The sequence below is a fragment of the Chiloscyllium plagiosum genome, chromosome 3 (genome assembly GCF_004010195.1).
Source record: "Chiloscyllium plagiosum isolate BGI_BamShark_2017 chromosome 3, ASM401019v2, whole genome shotgun sequence".
Taxonomy (NCBI): Eukaryota; Metazoa; Chordata; class Chondrichthyes; order Orectolobiformes; family Hemiscylliidae; genus Chiloscyllium; species Chiloscyllium plagiosum.
In genome coordinates this window covers 134,948,987-134,970,203 of record NC_057712.1, presented here as the reverse complement: position 1 = coordinate 134,970,203, position 21,217 = coordinate 134,948,987, and the positions used below count along the sequence as shown (strand labels likewise).

The window sequence follows — 21,217 nt, the reverse complement described above, 5'->3', positions numbered from 1 at the left end:
GGGAGTGGAGGGGGAGTGGGGAAAAGGAGGGGGAGGGAGGACTAAGATTTGAGTCAGGGATACGGGAGGGTGTGGAGGCCGCACAAATACCCAGGGGACCCTGTTAAGATAATGGGGAGGGGTGTGATTGTATCTATGCCCACTCTCTGTGTGTTGAGGCTATTGTGTGCCAATGTATCTGTCTGCAACTGCACATCTGTGTAGACACGTCTGTCCGTGTGAGTGTCTGTATATGTTGCTGTCCATCTACACTTGTCTGTCTGAATGACTATCTCTTCATGTGTGTTCATCTATCCATGTGCACATCTGTGTGGGTGTGTCTGTCCATCTGCACATATGTGTAGGTATGTCTGCCTCTGTGAATATCTGTACATGAGAGCATGTGTCCTTGTATGTGAGACTGTCTAATTGTACATGTTAATGGGTGCCTCTGTCCACATGTACATCTATCATGTGGCTGTATGCATGTGTGTTTCTAAACAACCATGTGCATGACTATGTGCCTCTCCATCTGAGCATTGGAATGTGTATTTGTACATGTGCCACTGTGTTTGTGTGTGTCTGTCAGCATGTGTATTGATCATGGGCAATGTTTGACCTTTGTATGAGCATGAAAGCTCTCATATGTTAATAATTTATTCTCTAAAATGCTGACAGGGCATGGTACATGTTGCTGGATTTTTCCCATTTTGGTGCTTAAATGTGCCACCATCAGCACACTCCATGATCAGCAACCAACCCCAAACTACAATCTTCCACTTCCCTGTTGCCCAGGCCTTCCAGATCCCTCCCTCCTATTTTTCAAATTACCTCACATCATTCCCTGCTACCTTCAATGATTTGTGCGCCTATGCACTCAAATCCCTCTGCCACACTGCCTTTAGAATTATAAAAGCAAGTTACTGCGGATGCTGGAATCTGAAACCAAAAGAGAAATTGCTGGAAAATCTCAGCAGGTCTGGCAGCATCTGTAGGGAGAGAAAAGAGCTGACGTTTCGAGTCTAATGTCAGCTCTTTTCTCTCCTTACAGATGCTGCCAGACCTGCTGAGATTTTCCAGCATTTTCCCTTCTGCCTTTAGAATTGTATGATTTATTTCAAATTGTCTCTCATCGTTCTTCACACTTCTCTCCCTAACTTTAATCTGTCACTTGTCTACCCATTCCACAAGTCCTTTGACAAAGGGTCAGTTAGACTCGAAATGTCAGCTCTCTTCTCTCCTTACAGATGCTGCAAGACTTGCTGAGATTTTCCAGCATTTTCTCTTTTTTGGTTCCACAAGTCCTTTTCTGGTTCTCTGTCCCCACAGCATTTTCAGTGTATATTCTCTGTCTGAGAAGGTTATACTTCTACGTGTCAGGAATAAACTCTTAAGGTTTTTTTTGGAATGTGTGGACAGTTTATTTAAACACGCTATTTCAAATACTTTGTCATCTATATACATGTGATAACTTTAAGGCGCCAACTCGTGTGCAGCTCGTGGAGAACTCAGAATGCTGTGCAGACATGTCATTTAGGCAGGGCATTGTTCAGGAGGTGAGTTATTCACTGCAACATTCCCAGCCTCTGACCTTCTTTGTATTCACAGGACCTTTATGGCTCATTAAGTTCATTTTTGGTCAATAGTGACCCCCAGAATATTGATGATGAGGATTTTAGCAACTGTAATCCCATCAACTGTCACAGGGAAATGGTTAAGTTCTTTCTTGTGGACATTCTACAATGAGAACATAGGATATAGGAGCAGAATTAAGCCATTCTCTGTCTTAAATGCAGTCAATAAACATGCCTCTACAGCCTAAGTTCCACAGATTCACCACCCTCTGGCTGAAGAAATTCCTCCTCATCTCATTTCTAAACTTTGAGGCCTTTCACTTTGAAGCTGTGCCCTCAGGTCCTAGTCTCTCCTACTAGTGGAAACATCTTCTCCACATCCACTCAATCCAAGCGCCTCAGTATTCTGCGAGTTTCAGTCAGATCCCCGTTATCCATCTAAAGTCCATCGAGTACAGACTCAGAGTTCTCATCTGTTCCTCATATGACAAGCCTTTCATCCCCATGGTTATTCTTTTAGGTTAGTGAACAGTCCCACTTCTAACCTTAGGAGGAAGGGGAAGCCTTTGAAAATCAAACAATTCAAAGAGCTGCCAGTTTCTTAACACCCATGCTGTGCTTTGGAACCAAACAATACGAGTTATTTTAGTTTTGCAGTATGTGCATGTTTTTGGTTTCCATTCCTAATTGCCCCTTGAGAGCATTTAGTAATCACCATATGGCTGGAGGTCTGGAGTCACGTATAGACCAGACTGAGAAAGGATGGCAGATTCCCTTCCTGAAGCAGATTTTGTTTCTCTAAACAATTGTTGATGGTTTCATGGTCACAATCACTACAACTGGGACTAAATTTGAGTTAATTAATTGAATTTAACATTCCCTAGCTGCTGTGGTGGAATTTGAACCCACGTTTTCCAAAGCATTAGCCTGGGCCTCAGGATTTATCAGTCCAGTGACATTACCATTATACCACCACTCCCTGTAGTCACATATAGGTTTATCTGTCTGCAAACTTTATTGTCAGGATATATTACAAGGCTCCCGTACAAGAATGAATACATAATTTGTGAGTGGACTCCTTAAGACAGAACCATCACAGGTGAATCTGCCCCTTAAAGGTATCAAGATGATGTACATCAGCGACACTCCCAAAGAGCATCACAATGTTATTAAGATTGTCTTATTGGTGTGAACCTGAATGAACCACTAGTATTGAAAACAGTATCAAAAAAAGGTCTGGTTTTCAGTGGGCTGTAAAGTGTTGAGCATAAATTTCATTGTTCTTTCACCAACTTCAGAAAGGAGGCACTGGAAGCTTTGCATGTACTGTTTTGATAGATCTGAGTGTTTTGAGAATGGGAAAGGACTGGAGGATCCACTTCAATGGAGGCTTCCACTATAAATTCTTGTTCTCAGCTTCAAATCAACTTGCTTGGAGCCACATAATGGGTTTCTCCTGATGGGGGTGGAGGCTAGCATGAGATGTTTCTGCAGTTTTCAACCTCTTATAGCCTTGAATCCCACTAGTCATCACTGGGCCGATATTACTGTGGACAACACTACTGTGATAGTTCTGTATTGTGGTTGGGAGTAAATATCTCATTTAAGCTCAGTGCAGAAACCTGATATCACTAGTTAAAGGGAGCATACCCACTTCCTGCAAGTATTAAGTGTCACCAATGGATATCTTCCCATTTCAATCCAGTTGAATGGCCAAACTTAAAGCAGAAGTCATTCTGATGGACCCTTCTGATAGTTGGGCTCCATTTCATCTCTATGCACCTTATAACAACCTATTCTGTTTGGATTACAATGATGTCGTCAATCAAATTCTTTCAAACAGAAATATACATCAAACATTTTCCAATTGATTGGAGCTGTGAACTCCATCATGTAAGGGATAATTCTCACTGAGAAATTATCCCTTACATGAGAAATCCCCAATGCCTGGAGGGGGTTATGATAGAAAGATTACCCCACCCCCACCCTGCCATAAGGAGAGATTTCCCTCACTGTAAAGGGTCCAATGAAGATACCTCATTCAACTGATCCTGAACAAAGATCTCCCTGACAGTAATAGGTTGCTGTGGATACATCAGCATCACTGTAAGGTTCACGGAGAAATCTCCTTTATTCTAAGAGAACCTGATGGAGGGATATTGCTTACTTTAGGGGCTTCTGAAGGAGGAGGATCCTATATAAAGGGATCTTGATGGGGAGATCTCCTTCACTGTAAATGGTCCAGCTGGAGAGATCTCCTTTACTTAGAAGGGGACTGATGGAGACACCTCTGTACACAACTAGATAAATAAAACAATTATACAGACATCACAGCTGGTTTCAGAGTTGTAAACTTTAAGACTGTACATCCATGAACAAGGCAGACATGTTGAGTGAGGCAGGAATCAACTCCCTTCCATACTTTCCCTTCATCCTCCATAGCTGTTGAGACCGTAAAGGACTGACTCTTCCCTGCTGCTTCATTGTTTCAAGGGGAATGTAGTAAAGGATGGCTCAAGGTTAGAATTCAATAACTCGGATGCAGCAGTCTCTCTCTGCATTTGCTTTTTGCTGGATTTGATGTGCACTCTGCCTCTGAGTCCTCTGATTAGATGCTGACCAATGTATCGATCATACTGTAGAAGGAAACAGAAATTCCACAGGCTGAAACTTAGTTTAATGGCCAGATTTACATTGAATTACATATAATTTTACAGACCAGAGAAAGAAATTACACATGACTAGACTGCTGTTTATAACCGAGCCTTCTATAACAGTCTATTCCTTTCTCCCTCGTGTACCTTTCTAACTTCACCTTGAGTGCCATTACAAGTCACGCAATTCCCAATCTCAATGAATAGCATTTGACTCCTGACCTCATTGCAGTTTTGGTTCAAACATTGACAAAAGAGCTGAATTGCAGAGGTGAAGTGAGAGTCACAGCCCGTGATATCAAGGCTGTACTTGACTGAGTGTCACATCCTAGTCAATAGGAATCATAAGAAAAACTCATTGCCAGCTGGAGACTATTCTAACACACAGGAAGATGGTTGTGGCTGTTAGAGGTCAGTCATTTCAGTTTCAGGACATCTCTGTAGGGATTCCTGAGTTCTAGGCCCAACCATCTTCAGCTGTGTTATCAATGACCTTCCGAAAATCCAAAATTTATTGGAAACTTGTGGCATAATTTCTAATCTCCTCTCATCCATAACTAGCTCATTCCGGGAACCTGGGCCTCACCCCCTTTAGTAGTCCCAAAGTTTAGCTCCTTTCAGTCAATGTGTGGTTCACTGAAATGCTTCCTTACCAATATAGGTAGTAGAAAAATGACATCAGGTAGAAGGACATCTTGCACCAAGCTTCCTTCTGGCAGTAGTTCAGTGTCTCATCATTCATCACTGTCACAGGATCGTACATTAACTCATTACTGTCTGTGGGGTTGTGAAAATATCTGCAATACACAAAGGGCACAGCCACCTGCTGGGATTTATCTCCTTGCAATTCCCACTCCATACCCTTCCCTGTCTCCAACCTCTTTCCTCCCTAACACCCAATTCTTTGGTCACTCCCACACTTCCTTTCTTTGGCTCAGCAGTCAATTGAAATGGTACTGAGTCTGTAATAAGGGAAATGGGAGGAGATTAAATGAATAGGATGAAATTCCTGGTGATGGGGATGAAAAGCTGGAATTCCCAGAATCCCTCTTCCCACAGCCATGACCCCCAGGAAACCTAACCCTGGGATCGCCCTCCCCTATTTCTCTTCTGACAATCTCCCTGTCTCCCTGCAATTTTTCTCCTGGTGGTTTCCCCTCTCCTCGCAGTCTCTCTCTCTCTGTCACTGTCACTGTCACTGTCACTGTCTTGCTCACCCTGCATGATTTGGAGGTGCCGGTGTTGGACTGGGGTATACAAAGTTAAAAATCACACAACACCAGGTTATAATCCAACAGGTTTATTTGGAGTACTAGCTTTCAGAGCCCTGCTTCTTTGTCAGATGGTTGTGAAATATAAGATTGTAGGACACAGAATTTACAGCAAAAGTTTACAGTGTGATGTAACTGAAATTATATATGGAAAAGATCTGGATTGTTTGTTAAGTCTCTCATCTTTTCAAATGAACAAGTTGGTTTCAGTTCTTTCATATGTAAATTCCAGAACTTTCTTAAAGTTACATTCTCAAGTGATCTTTAACAATAGACAATAGGTGCAGGAGTAGGCCATTCTGCTCTTCGAGCCTGCACCACCATTCAATATGATCATGGCTGATCATCCTTAATCAGTATCCTGTTCCTGCCTTATCTCCATAACCCTTGATTCCACAATCCTTGAGAGCTCTATCCAACTCTTTCTTAAATGAATCGAGAGACTAGGCCTCCACTGCCCTCTGGGGCAGAGCATTCCACACAGCCATCATTCTCTGGGTGAAGAAGTTTCTCCTCATCTCTGTCCTAAATGGTCTACCCCGTATTTTTAAGCTGGGTCCTCTGGTTCGGCACTCACCCATCAGCGGAAACGTTTCCTGCCTCCAAAGTGTCCAATCCTTTAATAATCTTATATGTCTCAATCAGATCCCCTCTCAGTCTTCTAAACTCAAGGGCATACAAGCCCAGTCGCTCCAGTCTTTCAGTGTAAGGTAATCCCACCATTCCAGGAATTGACCTCGTGAACCTACGTTGCACTCCCTCAATAGCCAGAATGTCTTTCCTCAAAATTGGAGACCAGAACTGCACACAGTACTCCAGGTGTGGTCTCACCAGGGCCCTGTACAGCTGCAGAAGAACCTCTTTGCTTCAAAATAGGTGCTATGTTGGCCCAGATAATGCATTGAAGATGTGAGGTGTCCTGTGTGAGACTGTGTCTCAATGCTCAGGCTGATTCTAAAAAAGGGGTTTACAGAATCTTACATAGATTTATCAGTTTTTGAGCAAAATAAAATGTAATTCTGCAAGTACAAATTCACCCCACAACCATATATGTGTTAATGTGCATGTGGGTGTGTGTGCGGGGGGGTATGAGTGTCTGTGAGAGAGTGTGTGTATATGTATGAGTGTAAGTGTAAAGGGATATATGTCTGTGAGTGGGTGCTTGTGAGAGTGTTGGAGTATATGTGTGACCGTATGAGAGACATCTTGTGTATGAGAGAGGGTCTTCGTAAGTGTATGGGTCTGTAGGAGTGTTTGTGTGTGTGTCTGCCTGTGAGTGTCTGTCTGTCTGATGACTCTGTATGTGTGCAATGCAGTGTAGTGGGGTCACCTGTAGTGTGACATGAACCCAAGGTCCCGGTTGAGGCCATCCCCACGGGTACCAAACTTGGCTATCATCCTCTGCTTGGCCACTTTGCGTTATTGAGGAGAAATTGCGTTATTGCCTGTCCCAATGTCCGCCTAGGAGGATGGTCACCGGAAGGTCCGAGGTCGAAAGTCCCGGACGGCTAAAGTATTCTCCAACTGGGAGGGAACACTCCTGTCTGTTGATTGTTGTGTGGGCCCATTCATCTGTTGTCATAGCCTCTGCTTGGTCTCACCAATGTACCATGCCTCAGGGCATCCTTGCCTGCAGCGTATGAGATAGACAACATTAGCCAAGTCACAGGAGTACCTGCCACGTACATGATGGTTGGTGTCCCCACGTGTAGTGGTGGTATCCTTGTCCACACTCTGCAGCGTCTACCATGACACAGTTATATGAAGTTGTCCTGAAAGCCAAGTAGTTTGCTGCAAATGATGATCTGTTTGAGGTTTGGTTGTTTAAAAGTGAGAAGTGGAGGCGTGGGGAAGGTCTTGGCGAGGTGCTTATCCTCATTGATCTGCGAAGAACATGGCGTAATTTTTCAGCTCCTGGGAAGTACTGGACAACGAAGTGTACCTTGTCAGTTGCGTGCCTGTCTCCTGAGGAGGTCATTACAGTTCCTTGCTGTGGCACATCAGAACTGGCGGTCAATGAGTTGAGAATTGTACCCTGAACAGTGGGGCACAGACAGCCTCACACAGGACACCTCACACCTTCAATGGATTATCTGGACCAATGTGGCACCTATTGTTAAAGTTCACTTGAGAATGTAGCTTTAAGAAAGTTCTGGAATTTACAAATGAGAGAACTGAAACCAACATGACCATTGTAAAAGATGAGAGACTTAACAAACAATCCAGGTCTTTTTCAATATATAGTTTCAATTACATTCCATTGTAAACTTCTGCTATAAAATCTGTGCCTACAATCTTATACTCCACAACCACCTGATGAAGGAGCAGCGCTCCGAAAGCTAGTGCTTCCACATAAACCTGTTGGACTATAACCTGGTGTGGTGGGATTTTTAACTTTGTCTCTCCCTGCAGTCTCTGTCCTGATGGCTTCTCCCTCTCTCTCCCCCTCTCCCTGCAGTGTCTCTCAGTGATCTCTCTCCCTGCAGTGTCTCTCTGATGATCACTCTCTCTCTCTTTCTCTGTTTGCAATCTCTCTTGAGATCTCTAACTTATTTACAGTACAAATGAGGATCCTTACAACAACCCCTGGGGACTCTCGTACAAACCTTCCTCCAGCTTGGTATTTCATTAATCATTAATCTCTGCTTCCTATCACTCAACCAAATTCATATCTATGTTGCTACTTGTCCATTTTATTCCATGACAGATCACTTTCTTCACAGTCAGTTAGGTCATCATTAATCCATGCCAGGACAGTATTCCACGTGCTTTAATCTTTCTAACCAGCCTCCTGTGGGGGTTCTTTATAAAAAGCCTTCTGAAAATCCAAGTATGCTGTGTCACTGACTCTCCTTTATCAATCTTGTTATGACAGCTTCAAAAAACCCCATCAAGTTCATCAAACACAATTTCCATTCACAAATTTCTCTCTCGCCCCAAGATTTCTCTTTTTCCCCAAGATCTCGCTCTCCCCCAACGATCTCTCTCCCCAAGAACTCTCCCTATGATCTCTCTGCCTGTATGGTCTCTCTCTCTCTCTCTCTCTCTCCCACACTCCCCGGTGATCTCAATTCTCTCTCCCTGGTTCTTGCTGTCTCTGCCTGTGATATTTCTGTCACTCTGTCTCTCCCTGTTGATCTTGCTCTTTCTCTCTCTCTCCCTCCCCCAGGTAATCTCTCCCCAGTAATTTCTCTCCTATGATTCAACCTGGTTGGCTGACAATTGGGCAATGGAGTTCTCCTGTTGACTGTGTTTTAGGAAATAAATAAGTTCTTTCAAAGAGAAACAGTGTCTGTGAGAAGGACAGCATTTGTTGCACATCCTGAATTACTCTTGAGAAGCCGATGACAAGCTAACCTTCTAACCACATAATAAAGATCCCTGCTATGTTGGTGAATCAATCAAGAGTACTTTTTCATTCATTCATTGGATGAGGGTGTCACTGGCTAGACCACCATTTATTGCCCATCTCTAATTACCTCAGAGGGCAATTAAGAGTCAACCACATTGCTGTGGGTCTGGAATCACATTTAGGCTTGACCAGGTAAGGAGATCAGATGAAGGACTTTTGCCCGAAATGTTAATTCTTCTGTTCCTCAGATGTTGCATGACCAGCGACCTGCTATGCTTTCCCACCACCACACTCTTGACTCTGATCTCCAGCATCTGCAGTCCCCAGGGACTCATTGGTCTTTAGTTTCCTTCCCTAAAGACCAATGAGTTTTCTTTCCTGACAAATCAATTGCTTCATGATCATCATTAAATCTTTAAATCCAAATTTTTATTGAATTCAAAATCTATGGCAGGACTTAAACCCAGATCATTAGCTGTGTCTCTGGATTAACAATCTAGGCCATCACCTTCCCTTCTGACTCACCTCCAAAGGTTATAGAAGAGCAGAGGGATATTGAGACCAAGTGTCAGCCATTCTTGTGCACACAGGAACATGATACAGAACAATCCATGGATGGAATATTCTGGAAGCACCAACTACATCAGGATGGAAAAGGAATGTTAACACAAAATGTGACAACAATGTGACAAACCAACTAAAATCAACACATTCAAACATTAACCAGCAGGAAAGAGATAATTAGAATAAAAGATAAATTCACTTTTAATAGTAAATACAATAAAGAGATGCCTCACATAGAAATGTTTGTATCACTTCCCACACAAATGTGGCATCATATGTTCTGTTATGAATTGGAGGTTCTGAGACTAGATGTAATTCAATCTCTTTACTTACTTTTTTCTTTTCAGGTCACATGGGCAATTGTTAGAACTAAAGTTTTGTCAAGAAATCCAATGACACCATTTCAGAATATTGTCTGACTAATATACAAATGCAGGAATTGACCATCCTGTGCCTTCAGCCTGCTCCATCATTGAATACTATCATGGCTGATTGGATTACTCTACAGTCCTGCATTTCACTGAAAATCTTTTACCCACTTCTTCATCAAGAATCTTTCCACCTCTACCTTAAAAGTATTCAAAACTCAGCTTTCATTGCATTTTGAGGAAGAGTGGTCCAAAAGCTCACAATGTTTTAAATGGGCAACATTTTTTTAACTGAACCCTAGTTCTAGATTCTCCCACAAGAGTAAGTATTCTTTCCACCTACCTTCTCAAGACCCCTCCAGATCTTATATGTTTGAATCCAATCAGTGGGTCGGTGTGGACTTGAGGGGCTGAAGGGCTTGTTTCCACACTGGAAGTAATCTAATCTAATCTAATAGATTTCTCACCTTTCTGAACTCCGAGTGAATACAAGCCTAATCTGCCCAACCTTTCCTCACAAACAACCAGCACTTTCTGAATATTCATCAAGAAAACCTTTTACGAACTGCTTCCAATGCCTTTTACATTTTGTGTAAAAAAGGTAACCAATCCTGTGCACGGTACTCCAAGTGTGGTCTCACCAATGTCCTAAATAACTGGAGCAGATTTTCCTGACTAACATGCTACTCACAATCAAAGACAACATTCCAATAGATTTATTTGCTGCACGTGCATTCTAACCTTTTCCGTTGCATGTAGGAGGCTGCCCAGATCCTTCTGCATCTCAGAGCTCTGCAATCTCTCACCATTTAAATAAAATGCTTCTTTATTATCATTCCTGCCAAAATGGACAATTTCACATTTTCCAAGTTATACTGTTTGCCTCATTGCCCAAGCACCTGGCTTCAACAGCCATGCTCCCCAGACTCACTGACCACGCCTCCCAGACTTGGGAGACACTGACATTTTTTACAAACCCACCGACACCAACAGCTACCTGGATTACACCTCTTCCCACCCGACCTCCTGCACAAATGCCATCCCGTATTCCCAATTCCTCCGCCTCCGCCATATCTGCTTCCAGGAGGACCAGTTCCACCACAGAACACACCAGATGGCCTCCTTCTTTAGAGATCGCAATTTCTCTTCTCACGTGGTCCAACGCATCTCATCCACATCCCGTACCTCTGCCCTCAAACCCCACCCATCCAACTGTAACAAGGACAGAATCCCCCTGGTGCTCACCTTCCACCCTACCAACCTTCACATTGACCATATCATCCGCCGATATTTCCGCCACTTCCAAACAGACCCCACCACCAGGGACATATTTCCCTCCTCACCCCGTTCTGCTTTCCGCAAAGACCGTTCCCTCCGTGACTACCTGGTCAGGTCCATGCCCCACAACAACCCACCCTCCCCTCCTGGCACCTTCCCCTGTCACCGCAGGAATTGCAAAACCTGCACCCACACCTCCTCCCTCACCTCCATCCAAGGCCCCAAAAGAGCCTTCCACATCCATCAAAGTTTCACCTTCACATCCACCAATGTCATTTATTGTAACCGTTGCTCCCGATGCAGTCTCCTCTACATTGGGGAGACTGGATGCTTCCTCGCATAGCGCTTCAGGGAACATCTCTGGGATACCCGCAACAATCAACCACACCACCCCGTGGCCCAACATTACAACTCCCCCTCCCACTCTGCCGAGGGCATGGAGGTCCTGGGCCTCCTTCACCGCTGCTCCCTCACCACCCGATGCCTGGAGGAAGAACGCCTCATCTTCCACCTCGGGACACTTCAACCCCAGGGCATCAATGTGGAATTCACCAGTTTCCTCATTTTCCCTCCCCCACCTTACCGCAGTTCCAAACTTCCAGCTCATCACTGCCCTCATGACCTGTCCTACCTGCCTATCTCCCTTCCCACCTATCCACTCCACACCACCCTCCCCTCTGACCTATCACCTCCATCCCCACCCCATTCACCTATTGTATTCTTTGCTACCTTCTCCCCAGCCCCACCCCACTCCATTTATCTTTCTACCCTGGAAGCTTCCTGCCTCTATTCCTGATGAAGGGCTTTTGCCCGAAACATCGATTTTCCTGCTCCACGGATGCTGCCTGACCTGCTCTGCTTTTACAGCACTACTCTGATCTAAACTGTGATCCAAAATAATCCTTTTAATAACTTATCTCAATGCTGATCCAAGCTTCTACCTCCAGCATGTTAAAGCTAGCAGCTTGGAGATTTACTGAAACAAGAAAGAAGTAAAGGTAAAGTCTCTACATTATTGGACTGTGAGAGAGAATCAGAGCTCCTAGCAGAAACCCATGCAAACACGATAAGAATGAGTAAACTCCACGCTTACACTCACCCAGGTCCCTGGCACTGTGAGGCAGCACTGTTAATCACTGAGGCATTTGCAAATGCAATTATTAATTTTCTTTTGCATATGTTATTAACTTCATTACTAGTTCATATAATCTTGTTAAAAGCATCCTAAATATTGACCAAATACGAACCAAACAGCTTTCTTCTTCCTTATAGTACAGTAAGTACCAATTCTAATTGGGTCAAACTGTTAGAAAAAGCAAATAAACATCTCTTCCCCGCAGTCTGTTGCTCAGCCAATTCTCAGCCCTCCTGTTGAAAGTCACACTCAATGCTAAGTCACAACACAATGCATCAATTTATATGCTCTGAAATTTAAAAAAAGTTCGCTCAGTCCCAGTTAGAGATAAAAGATGTTCATCTGGTTTCCTTTATGACCTAACCTCAGCTGCTATCAAACAGACAGCAATCTCGCAGCAGTCCCGTCAAAATCTGAAGAAGCCACTGAGTTAAAGGCTGTTAGGGGTGGGAAACAAATACAGCTCTTGCAAGGAACACTCACAACTTATCAAAGAATTTTTTAAAACCAGGCATTTGGAGAGTGAACCCCAGGTGACAAATACCCCTTTACTTCCAGATGGACCCCGAATCTCGTGACCATAGATCAATTCAAATGGACTAATTTCAGGAGATTCATTTGAGGAATAATAAGAAATGTAATACTTTGTCTCAATCTTGATATTCATGACAAGGCCTGAATTATAATTCTGACAGTCTGAGAGTATCTCTCTAAAGCTCCCTGTGTTTGTAGATTATATGCAGTTGACTTCAACTGTTTTATATGCAAACTGATAATAGAACACAGAACACAGAACATTACATCGCAGTACAGGCCCTTTGGCCCTCGATGTTGTGCCGACCTGTGAAACCAATCTGAAGCCCAACTAATCTACACTATTCCATTTTCATCTATATGTTTATCCAATGACCATATAAATGCCCTTAAAGTTGGCGAGTTTACTACTGTTGCAGTCAGTGCATCCTACACCCCCAACTACCTCTGACTAAAGAAATTACCTCTGACATCTGTCCTATATCTATCACCCCTCAATTTAAAGCTATGTCCCCTTGTGCTAGCCATCACCATCCGAGGGAAAAGGCTCTCACTGTTTACCCTATCTAACCCCGATTATCTTAAATGTCTCAATGAAGTCACCTCTCAACCTTTTCTCTAACAAAAACAGCCTGAAGTCCCTCAGCCTTTCCTGATAAGATCTTCCCTCCATTCCAGGCAACATTCTAGTAAATCTCCTCTGAACTCTTTCCAAAGCTTCCACATCCTTCCTATAATGTGGTGACCAGAACTGTACGCAATACTCCAAATGCGGCCGTACCAGACTTTTGTACTGCAGCATGACCTCGTGGCTCCAAAGCTCAATCCCTCTACCAATAAAAGCTAACACACTGTATGCCTTCTTAACAACCCTATCAAACTGGGTGGCAACTTTTAGGCATCAACGTACATGGACACTGAGATCTCTCTGCTCATCTACACTACCAAGAACCTTACCATTAGCCCGGTACTCTTATTCCTGTTGCTCCTTCCAAATTGAATCACTTCACATTTTTCTGCATTAATCTTCATTTGCCACCTCTCAGCCCAGCTCTGCAGTTTATCTATGTCCCTCTGTAACTTCCAATATCCATCAACACTATCCATAACTCCACCGACCTTAGTGAATCCACAAATTTACCAACACATCCTTCTCTGCCCTCATCCAGGTCATTTATAAAAATGACAAACAGCAGTGACCCCAAAACAGATCCTTGCGGTACACCACTAGTAACTGAACTCCAGGATGAACATTTCCCATCAACCACCACCTTCTGTCTTCTTTCAGCTAGCCAATTTCTGATCCAAACCACTAAATCACCCTCAATCCTATGCCTCTGTATTTTGTACAATAGCCTACCATGAGGAATCTTATCAAATGCCTTACTGAAATCCATATACACCACATCAACCACTTTACCCTCATCCACCTGTTTGGTCACCTTCTCAAAGAACTCAATAAGGTTTGTGAGGCACGACTTACCCTTCAGAGCTGAAAATGTGTTGCTGGAAAAGCGCAGCAGGTCAGGCAGCATCCAAGGAACAGGAGAATCGACGTTTCGGGCATAAGCCCTTCTTCAGGAGGGCTTACCCTTCACAAAACCATGTTGACTATTCCCAATCGATTTATTCCTTTCTGAATGATTATAAATCCTATCTCTTATAACTTTTCCAACACTCTAGCCACAACTGAAATAAGGCTCACTGGTCTATAATTACCAGAGTTGTCTCTACTCCCCTTCCTGAGTAAGGGAACAACATTTGTTATCCTCCAGTGTTCGGGCACTATTCCTGTAGACAATGACAACATAAAGACCAAAGCCAAAGGTTCAGCAATCTCCTCTCTGGCTTCACAGAGAATCCGAGGATAAATCCCATCCAGCCCAGGGGACTTAGCTATTTTCACACTTTCCAGAATTGCTAACACCTCCTCCTTGTGAACCTCAATCCCGTCTAGTCTAGTAGCCTGTATCTCAGTATTTTCCTCAACATTCTCCTTTGACTTTGATAATGATCTTGTGGAAACCTTTGGACATAAAGTTGAGGCCTGATCAGATTATATCCCAAATAGAAGTCTATAATGAGTAAATAAAACAGAGCGAACATTTCCTCTACTACTTTAGGTGCACTGTCCTCAAAAGAATAGCTTCTGGGAATCGAGTTCTTTTCCACAATTGTTTGGATTTATTGATGTCCTACTTACATTTTTCCAATAGTCCTACACAGTGTACAAATGCTCAATGGAATAATTCTTCAAAAGTTGATATGGAAATCAAAGGTTTTGGTCTGATTACATGTCTAACTACACTACATCTTTATGAAGTCTTGACCATGTATATACTTGTTTATCAATGCTTGCGTGTTCTGTATTCCTATATGTTCTACCATAGGAATTTCATGTCTTATTTGTAATAGATACCCCCATACATATGTGAGCCGTACCACTATTTGATGAACATATGCCTGTCTACTGTGTATTACAAACCAGCCATCCAAACCCCTGAGCCCAAATTCAGTTCTTGTACTTCAATTATGTCTGCCGATGTAGCATTCGCAAGCAATTATCCCCTAATTTAATGGTTAACATAATTAACATGACATTTGGAAGTTCTCTAAAGACTGTCAGAGACAATTCTGCCATCAGTAGGAAATCATTTGCAATTTCCAGGACCATTTCATATTTGCAGTACCGAACCTGGTGCTTTCTCAGTTAGTAATGCCACACCCAAATCCTCGTTGTCTCTATTTCAAAATAATCCCAACCAAGGGTCCGCAATCTCCTATCACAAACACTTGGAAAGTGCACTGATGCTCCTATTCCTGGAATCATCACAAAAGTTAATGATTTAATCAAAGTATGTAAAGTCGCCGATCTACTTGTCTGATAGTCTCAGGTTAACTGAAATCACTGACAGTCTTTCGGTGCATCCATGACCTTCTGTCCTCCAATCTCCTTCTTTCCAGATTCTCAGTGCTTTGCCAGGGATCCAGGGCATATACGCATTAAAACATTTAATTTTACAATCACTGGTCAATGACAACAGCATCCAGCAAATGGTGGAGGAAAATTACTGGCTGTCTCCAGACCAAGTTATTTGCTGTAAGGATAGAAACAGAACCTCCTTCTTCTTGTCTGGAAAATATCTGCTACTGTATTGTTCAAACAAACAAGCTGCCCAGGACGCAATCAAAGAGTTATTGCCAGACTGATGATCTCTCACATCCACAATTGGTCACAACTGCATAAAGCAATCAGCAATGTGTTACTGGCCAAAACTCATGGAACACACACTCAGTATCTTGCACCTTGTCTCTCCTCCGCAATGACTTGCAAAGCAAGACTGCAATGAAATCTCAAAAACTTCCAGTATGATGCTTTTAAAATTGCAACAATTCCAACCCCGGTCTTAGATTTAAAACAATTCTTCCCTCATTTTAGACCATAATCAAACACAACAAAAAATTTAAAAAGTCACAGTCTTTAAACCCTCCACACTGAACCCATCAAACGTTCCCAGGACATGTACATTACAGTGTTAGATAGAGAGTAAAGTTCCTTCCACTCTCTAAAATGGAAAGGTAGGCTTTTACTACACTAAGGAGAAAGTGAGGACTGCAGATGCTGGAGATCAAAGTCGAGAGTGTAGCGCTGGAAAAGCACAGCCAGTCAGGCAGCATCCGAGGAACAGGAGAATCGACATTTCGGGCTTAAGCCCTTCATCAGGAATGAGGCTTGTGGGCCAGGGGGCTGAGAGATAAATGGGACAGGGTGGGGCTGGGGGGAAGGTAGTTGGGAATGCAATAATCTTCTGTTCCCAAGACAATGGTCAGGTCAAGGGGACGGTGCCAAGTTGGAGGCTTGGAACTGGGATATGGTGTGGGGAGGGGAAATGAGGAAGCTGGTGAAATCCACATTAATTCCCTTTGGTTACAGGGTCCCAGGGCGGAAGATGAGGCGTTCTTCCTCCAGGCATTGGATGGTAAGGGTTTGTCGATGCAGGAGGCCCAGGACCTGCATGTCCTTGGCGGAGTGGGAGGAGGAATTGAAGTGTTCAGCCACGGGGTGGTGGGGTTGGTGGGTGTGGGTGTTCCAGAGATGTTCTCTGAAATGATCCACAAGTAGGTGTCCTGTCTCCCCGATGTAGAGGAGACCACATCGGGTGCAACAGATACAGCAGATGACATTTGTGGAGATGCAGGTAAATTTCTGTCAGATGTGGAAGGGTCCTTTGGGGCCTTGGGTGGAGGTGAGGGGAGTGGTGTGACTGCAGGTTTGCACTTACTGCGGTGGCAAGGGAAGGTGCCAAGAGTGGGGTGAGGGCTGGTGGGGGTGCCTGGATCTGACAAAGGAGTCTCAGAGGGAATGGTCTCTCCAGAACACAGATAGGGGTGGGGAGGGAAATATATCCCTAGTGGTGTGGTCTGTTTGTAGGTGGAAGAAGTGGCAGAGGATAATGCGATTTATGCAGAGGTTGGTGGGGTGGAGGTGAGGACGGGGGGTTCTGACCTTGTTGCAATTGGAGAGGTGGGGTTCAAAGGCAGAGGAGCCGGAAGTGGAGGAGGTGCACTGGAGGACATCATTGACCACATGGAAAGGAAAATTGCAGCCTTTGAAAAAGGAGGCCATCTGGGATTTTCTATGGTGGAATTGGTCACCCTGGGAACAGAGACGGTGGAGGTGGAGAAATTGGGAATAAGGGATGGCATTTTTACAGGAGGCAGAGTAGAAGGAGGTGTAGTCCAGGTAGCTGTGGGAGTCAGTGGGCTTGTAGTCAGACGTCTGTGGTTAATCGGTCACCAGAAATGGAGATGGAGAGGTCCAGGAAGGGGAGGGAGGTAGCCGAGATGGTCCAGGTGAATTTGAGGTCAGGGTGAAAGGTGTTAGTGAAGTTGATGAACTGTTCAACCTCCTCGTGGGAGCACATGCTGGCCCGATACTGTCATCGATGTAGCGGAGGAAAAGGTGAGATGGTACCGGTATAGCTGCGGGAGATGGACTGTTCCACATACCGGAGAAAGAAGCAGGCATCAAACACTCTACGGTGTGGCATGGCATTAGTTACAGAGTAAAGCTCCATCTAGTCTTTTTTTTAAACTGAAAGTAAATCTGCCTTTACACTATCCCCATGAAACGCCTCCAGAAAAGGTAAACACAGGGTTAGTTACAGAGTAAAGCTCCCTCTACTTTTTGTTAAAATTGAAGATAATGTTCCCTCTGCACTATCCCCATCAAACACTCCAAGGACTGGTTCAGCAAGGGGTCAGCTATAGAGTCACCTTCGGGAAAGAGTCAGTTCTGAACCTGGGAGGAACAGCTTCTCTTCAAACAGCGCAGAGTGATGAAACAGGAAAGCAGTAAGCTGATTGGTTGGTGAGTAATTTACATTAGGGGCAATGTTTAAATGGCTGAAGCTAAAACAAACATTATTTATTGGAATAAATATTATTTATTACCTGTATCTAGATTTGTTTTAGTCTAAGGCGTTAATTGTAAATTTAAGACCCGTCAGGAGAGTATATCCGAGCAGAACATACTGCTTGTCACATGTGAGGACACCTGGATGCTGCCAGTCTCCTGGATATCTACGTGTGCAGGAAGTGCTCCCAGCTGCAGAAGCTGGAACTCTGAGTCTCGGAGAGTGAGCAATAGCTGGAGACATTATGGCACATCCATGAGACTGACAGTTATGCACATTTCAAGAGGTGGTCACATTGCAGCCCAAGGGACTAGAGGAAAGAAGGGAATGGGTGACTGTTATGAAGTTGCAGACGGGTACTGTACCTTTAAGGGAGCTGAAACTTCTGGCTGGTACAGAGTGTGCTAAGCAATTTGAAAAGGAAACATTTGGTTGTAAGACAAGTAGCTACAGCTGCGTTGCCATGGTACACAACAAATTCAAATTCAACCAATCAGTTTAAATTATGCCCCAGATACCAAAATCCAATCGAATTTGAATTTTCCATTTTGCATGACATCAAACCAATGAGCCGGTCCGAAGTTTTGGGGTGTATAAAGTCGGGAATTTTGAACAGCTGGGGAGAACAGCAAAGAGCAGCCAAGCACCAACAGACAACCAGCAGATAGCTCTCTGAAAGGCACCTGTCCATGAGAAAGTTGTGCAGCAGAAGACCCAAGACGATCTCGCGGAATCTACAGAGGATGTTCGATATCGAAACATGACAACCGGTTTTGAAAATTGATCTGCTGTAAATTTAAGAGGGAATTTATCAGACCAGTATCGTAGAGTGGCAGGTAAAAATATGTTTAAGAGAAAGGAGTTGTAAACACCTGTTGTTTAATGTTCTTTTTTGGACTTAAACAATAAAATTGTTAAAATGTTTTCTTTAAATAGTGATATTTGGGATAGTTCTTTGTCATTTATACTTTAACAGATTATGAGGCGAGGTGAGCTTCTCTGTCTGGTTTAAATTAGCAGAAGGGTTTCCCTGATGTTGTATCAGTGACCACCAGGCAGTTAGTGCAGGAGTTCCCTGAGATCCCTCTCACTAACTTTTGGAAGCTGATAAGGGTGTTAGTACATCGGAAAAGCGCAGAGAGAGCCACAAGCAGCTTGCACAGTGGGGATTCTTTAGTCAGGGGAGCCAACAGGATACTAGGGATAGTATTTGGTGACTAGTTGGTGTTTGTGTATCCTGGAGACTATTTTCTGCCTCTATGTCCGATGTAGTGTTTGTTATGTAACTCAACACCAAAAGACATGATCCACGATCATTGGTATCCTCACATACAGATGAAGAAGGACACCACTTTGACTGGGACAATACATCCATCCTAGGACAGGCTAAACAGAGACACGCACGGGAATTCCTAGAGGCCTGGGATTCAAACCGGAACTCCATCAATAAGCACATCTATTTGGACCCATTTACCAACCTCTTAGAAAAAGAACTGCAAATGGTGTCACCCACCTTAACAGACCAAGACACATCAATAGAAAGTGGGACAGAACACCAGCGCTTCACTGGGGGCTCACTGATGTTACCAAGCATGGTGACGAAACATCTGAGAACAAACCTGCCAGCTCAGCGAGCAAACTTACAACCTACAACACAACAGTGTGTTCGCTCCTTTGTGTTTTCTATCCATATGATTTGACGTTCCTTTCAAGATATCATCCCCACTCACTGCAATAATTGATTGCTTGATCAATATTGCAAACCTCACTATCCTCATCTCCATTTCACACTATCTCATCTGAATACCCTATAACGAGGATTGTTGAGCTGGTAATCCTGCCAAACGTTTAGGCAAGTCTCTGTCATAGCTTTGATATCATCTTTCCCCTTGCCTATCTGTGCCTTCAGTACATGTGATTTATTCCTGGCTCCGTGTATTAAGATATATTCCATTTAGCTTCTTTTTTATCTATCCTATGTTTTGTTTGCCTTCCAGACTCACTTACTTGCATTTTAACTTTTAATCCACATCAGTTTCTGTTCCCACTGAATGACCTTACAGAATTCCCCTACCAATCTAGTTTAAATCCACCCCAAAAGCATTCACAATCTACTTCATCTGGATACTGATCCCACTCACAGTACCATAGAGTTATACAGACCATTTAGTCCAACTCATCCACACCAACTAGAGATCCCAATCTGACTCAATCCCATTTGTCAGCATTTGACCCATATCCCTCTAAACCCTTGCTATTCACATACCCATCCAGATGCCTTTTAAATGTTGTAAATGTATGCACCTTCACCACATCTCTAGCAGCTCATTCCATACATGTACCACCCTTTGAATGAAAAGGTTAGCCCTAGGTCCCTTTTAAACCTTTCCCCTCTTATGTTAAACCTGTGGTCTCTAGTTTTGGGCTCCCCTACCCTGGGAAAAAGACCTTGGCTATTCACCCTTTCCGTGACCCTCATGATTTTATAAACCGTTATAAGGTCACACCTCAGTCTCTGATGGTCCAGGGAAAAAAGTCCCAGCCTATTCAGACTCTCCCTATAGCTCAAACCTTCCAGTCCTGGCAACATTCATGTAAATCTTTTCTGCACCCTCTAAAGTTTAACAACATCCTTCGTGTAGAGGTGTGGGAAAATATCTGCCACCCTGCCTAACCATAGTAGGCCCACACAGAACATAGAAGAGCAAACTTGGCCAAACTATACCAGAAACACCCAGAATGCCTCAGCAGTGACCAAGCAGGCTGACAAGTGAAACCAGACCGCATGCAGACAAGGGAATACACTTCCCAAAACACACTAACAATACCAGATCAAAACAGCTGTCCCAAAGCCCCGAGGGCAGTCTCATAATACAGCAATACCAAAGCCACACAAAGGACAGGTCAAATGGAGAGACACCACCAAGGACCTCACTCCCAGGACTGGAACAATGGAAGCTCCTTACTGTTTCAAAAGAGACATTCTCACCTACCTGCAAAGTGAGCTGGAATCTCCTGATCCCATTGATACTGTCAGGATGTTACAATCCTGTTGACAATCAGGACATTCTTCCAATAACTGTTTTTCAAT

At 43.7% G+C, this 21,217-nt stretch overlaps 1 protein-coding gene across 1 annotated transcript in view; it reads right to left on the bottom strand.

Annotated features, from left to right (window-relative positions):
* Positions 1–2,504: 2,504 nt before the first annotated feature.
* LOC122540195 (protein cornichon homolog 3-like) overlaps positions 2,505–21,217 on the bottom strand; it is a 42,170-nt gene continuing 23,457 nt past the window's right edge. Inside the window, exons 4-6 of the mRNA XM_043675559.1 lie at positions 9,356–9,468; positions 4,861–5,004; positions 2,505–4,189 (exon numbers count right to left, since the gene is read on the bottom strand). Coding sequence (XP_043531494.1) covers positions 4,162–4,189; positions 4,861–5,004; positions 9,356–9,468 — 285 coding nt within the window. The 3' untranslated portion in view covers positions 2,505–4,161. The remainder of the gene's footprint in view (positions 4,190–4,860; positions 5,005–9,355; positions 9,469–21,217) is intronic.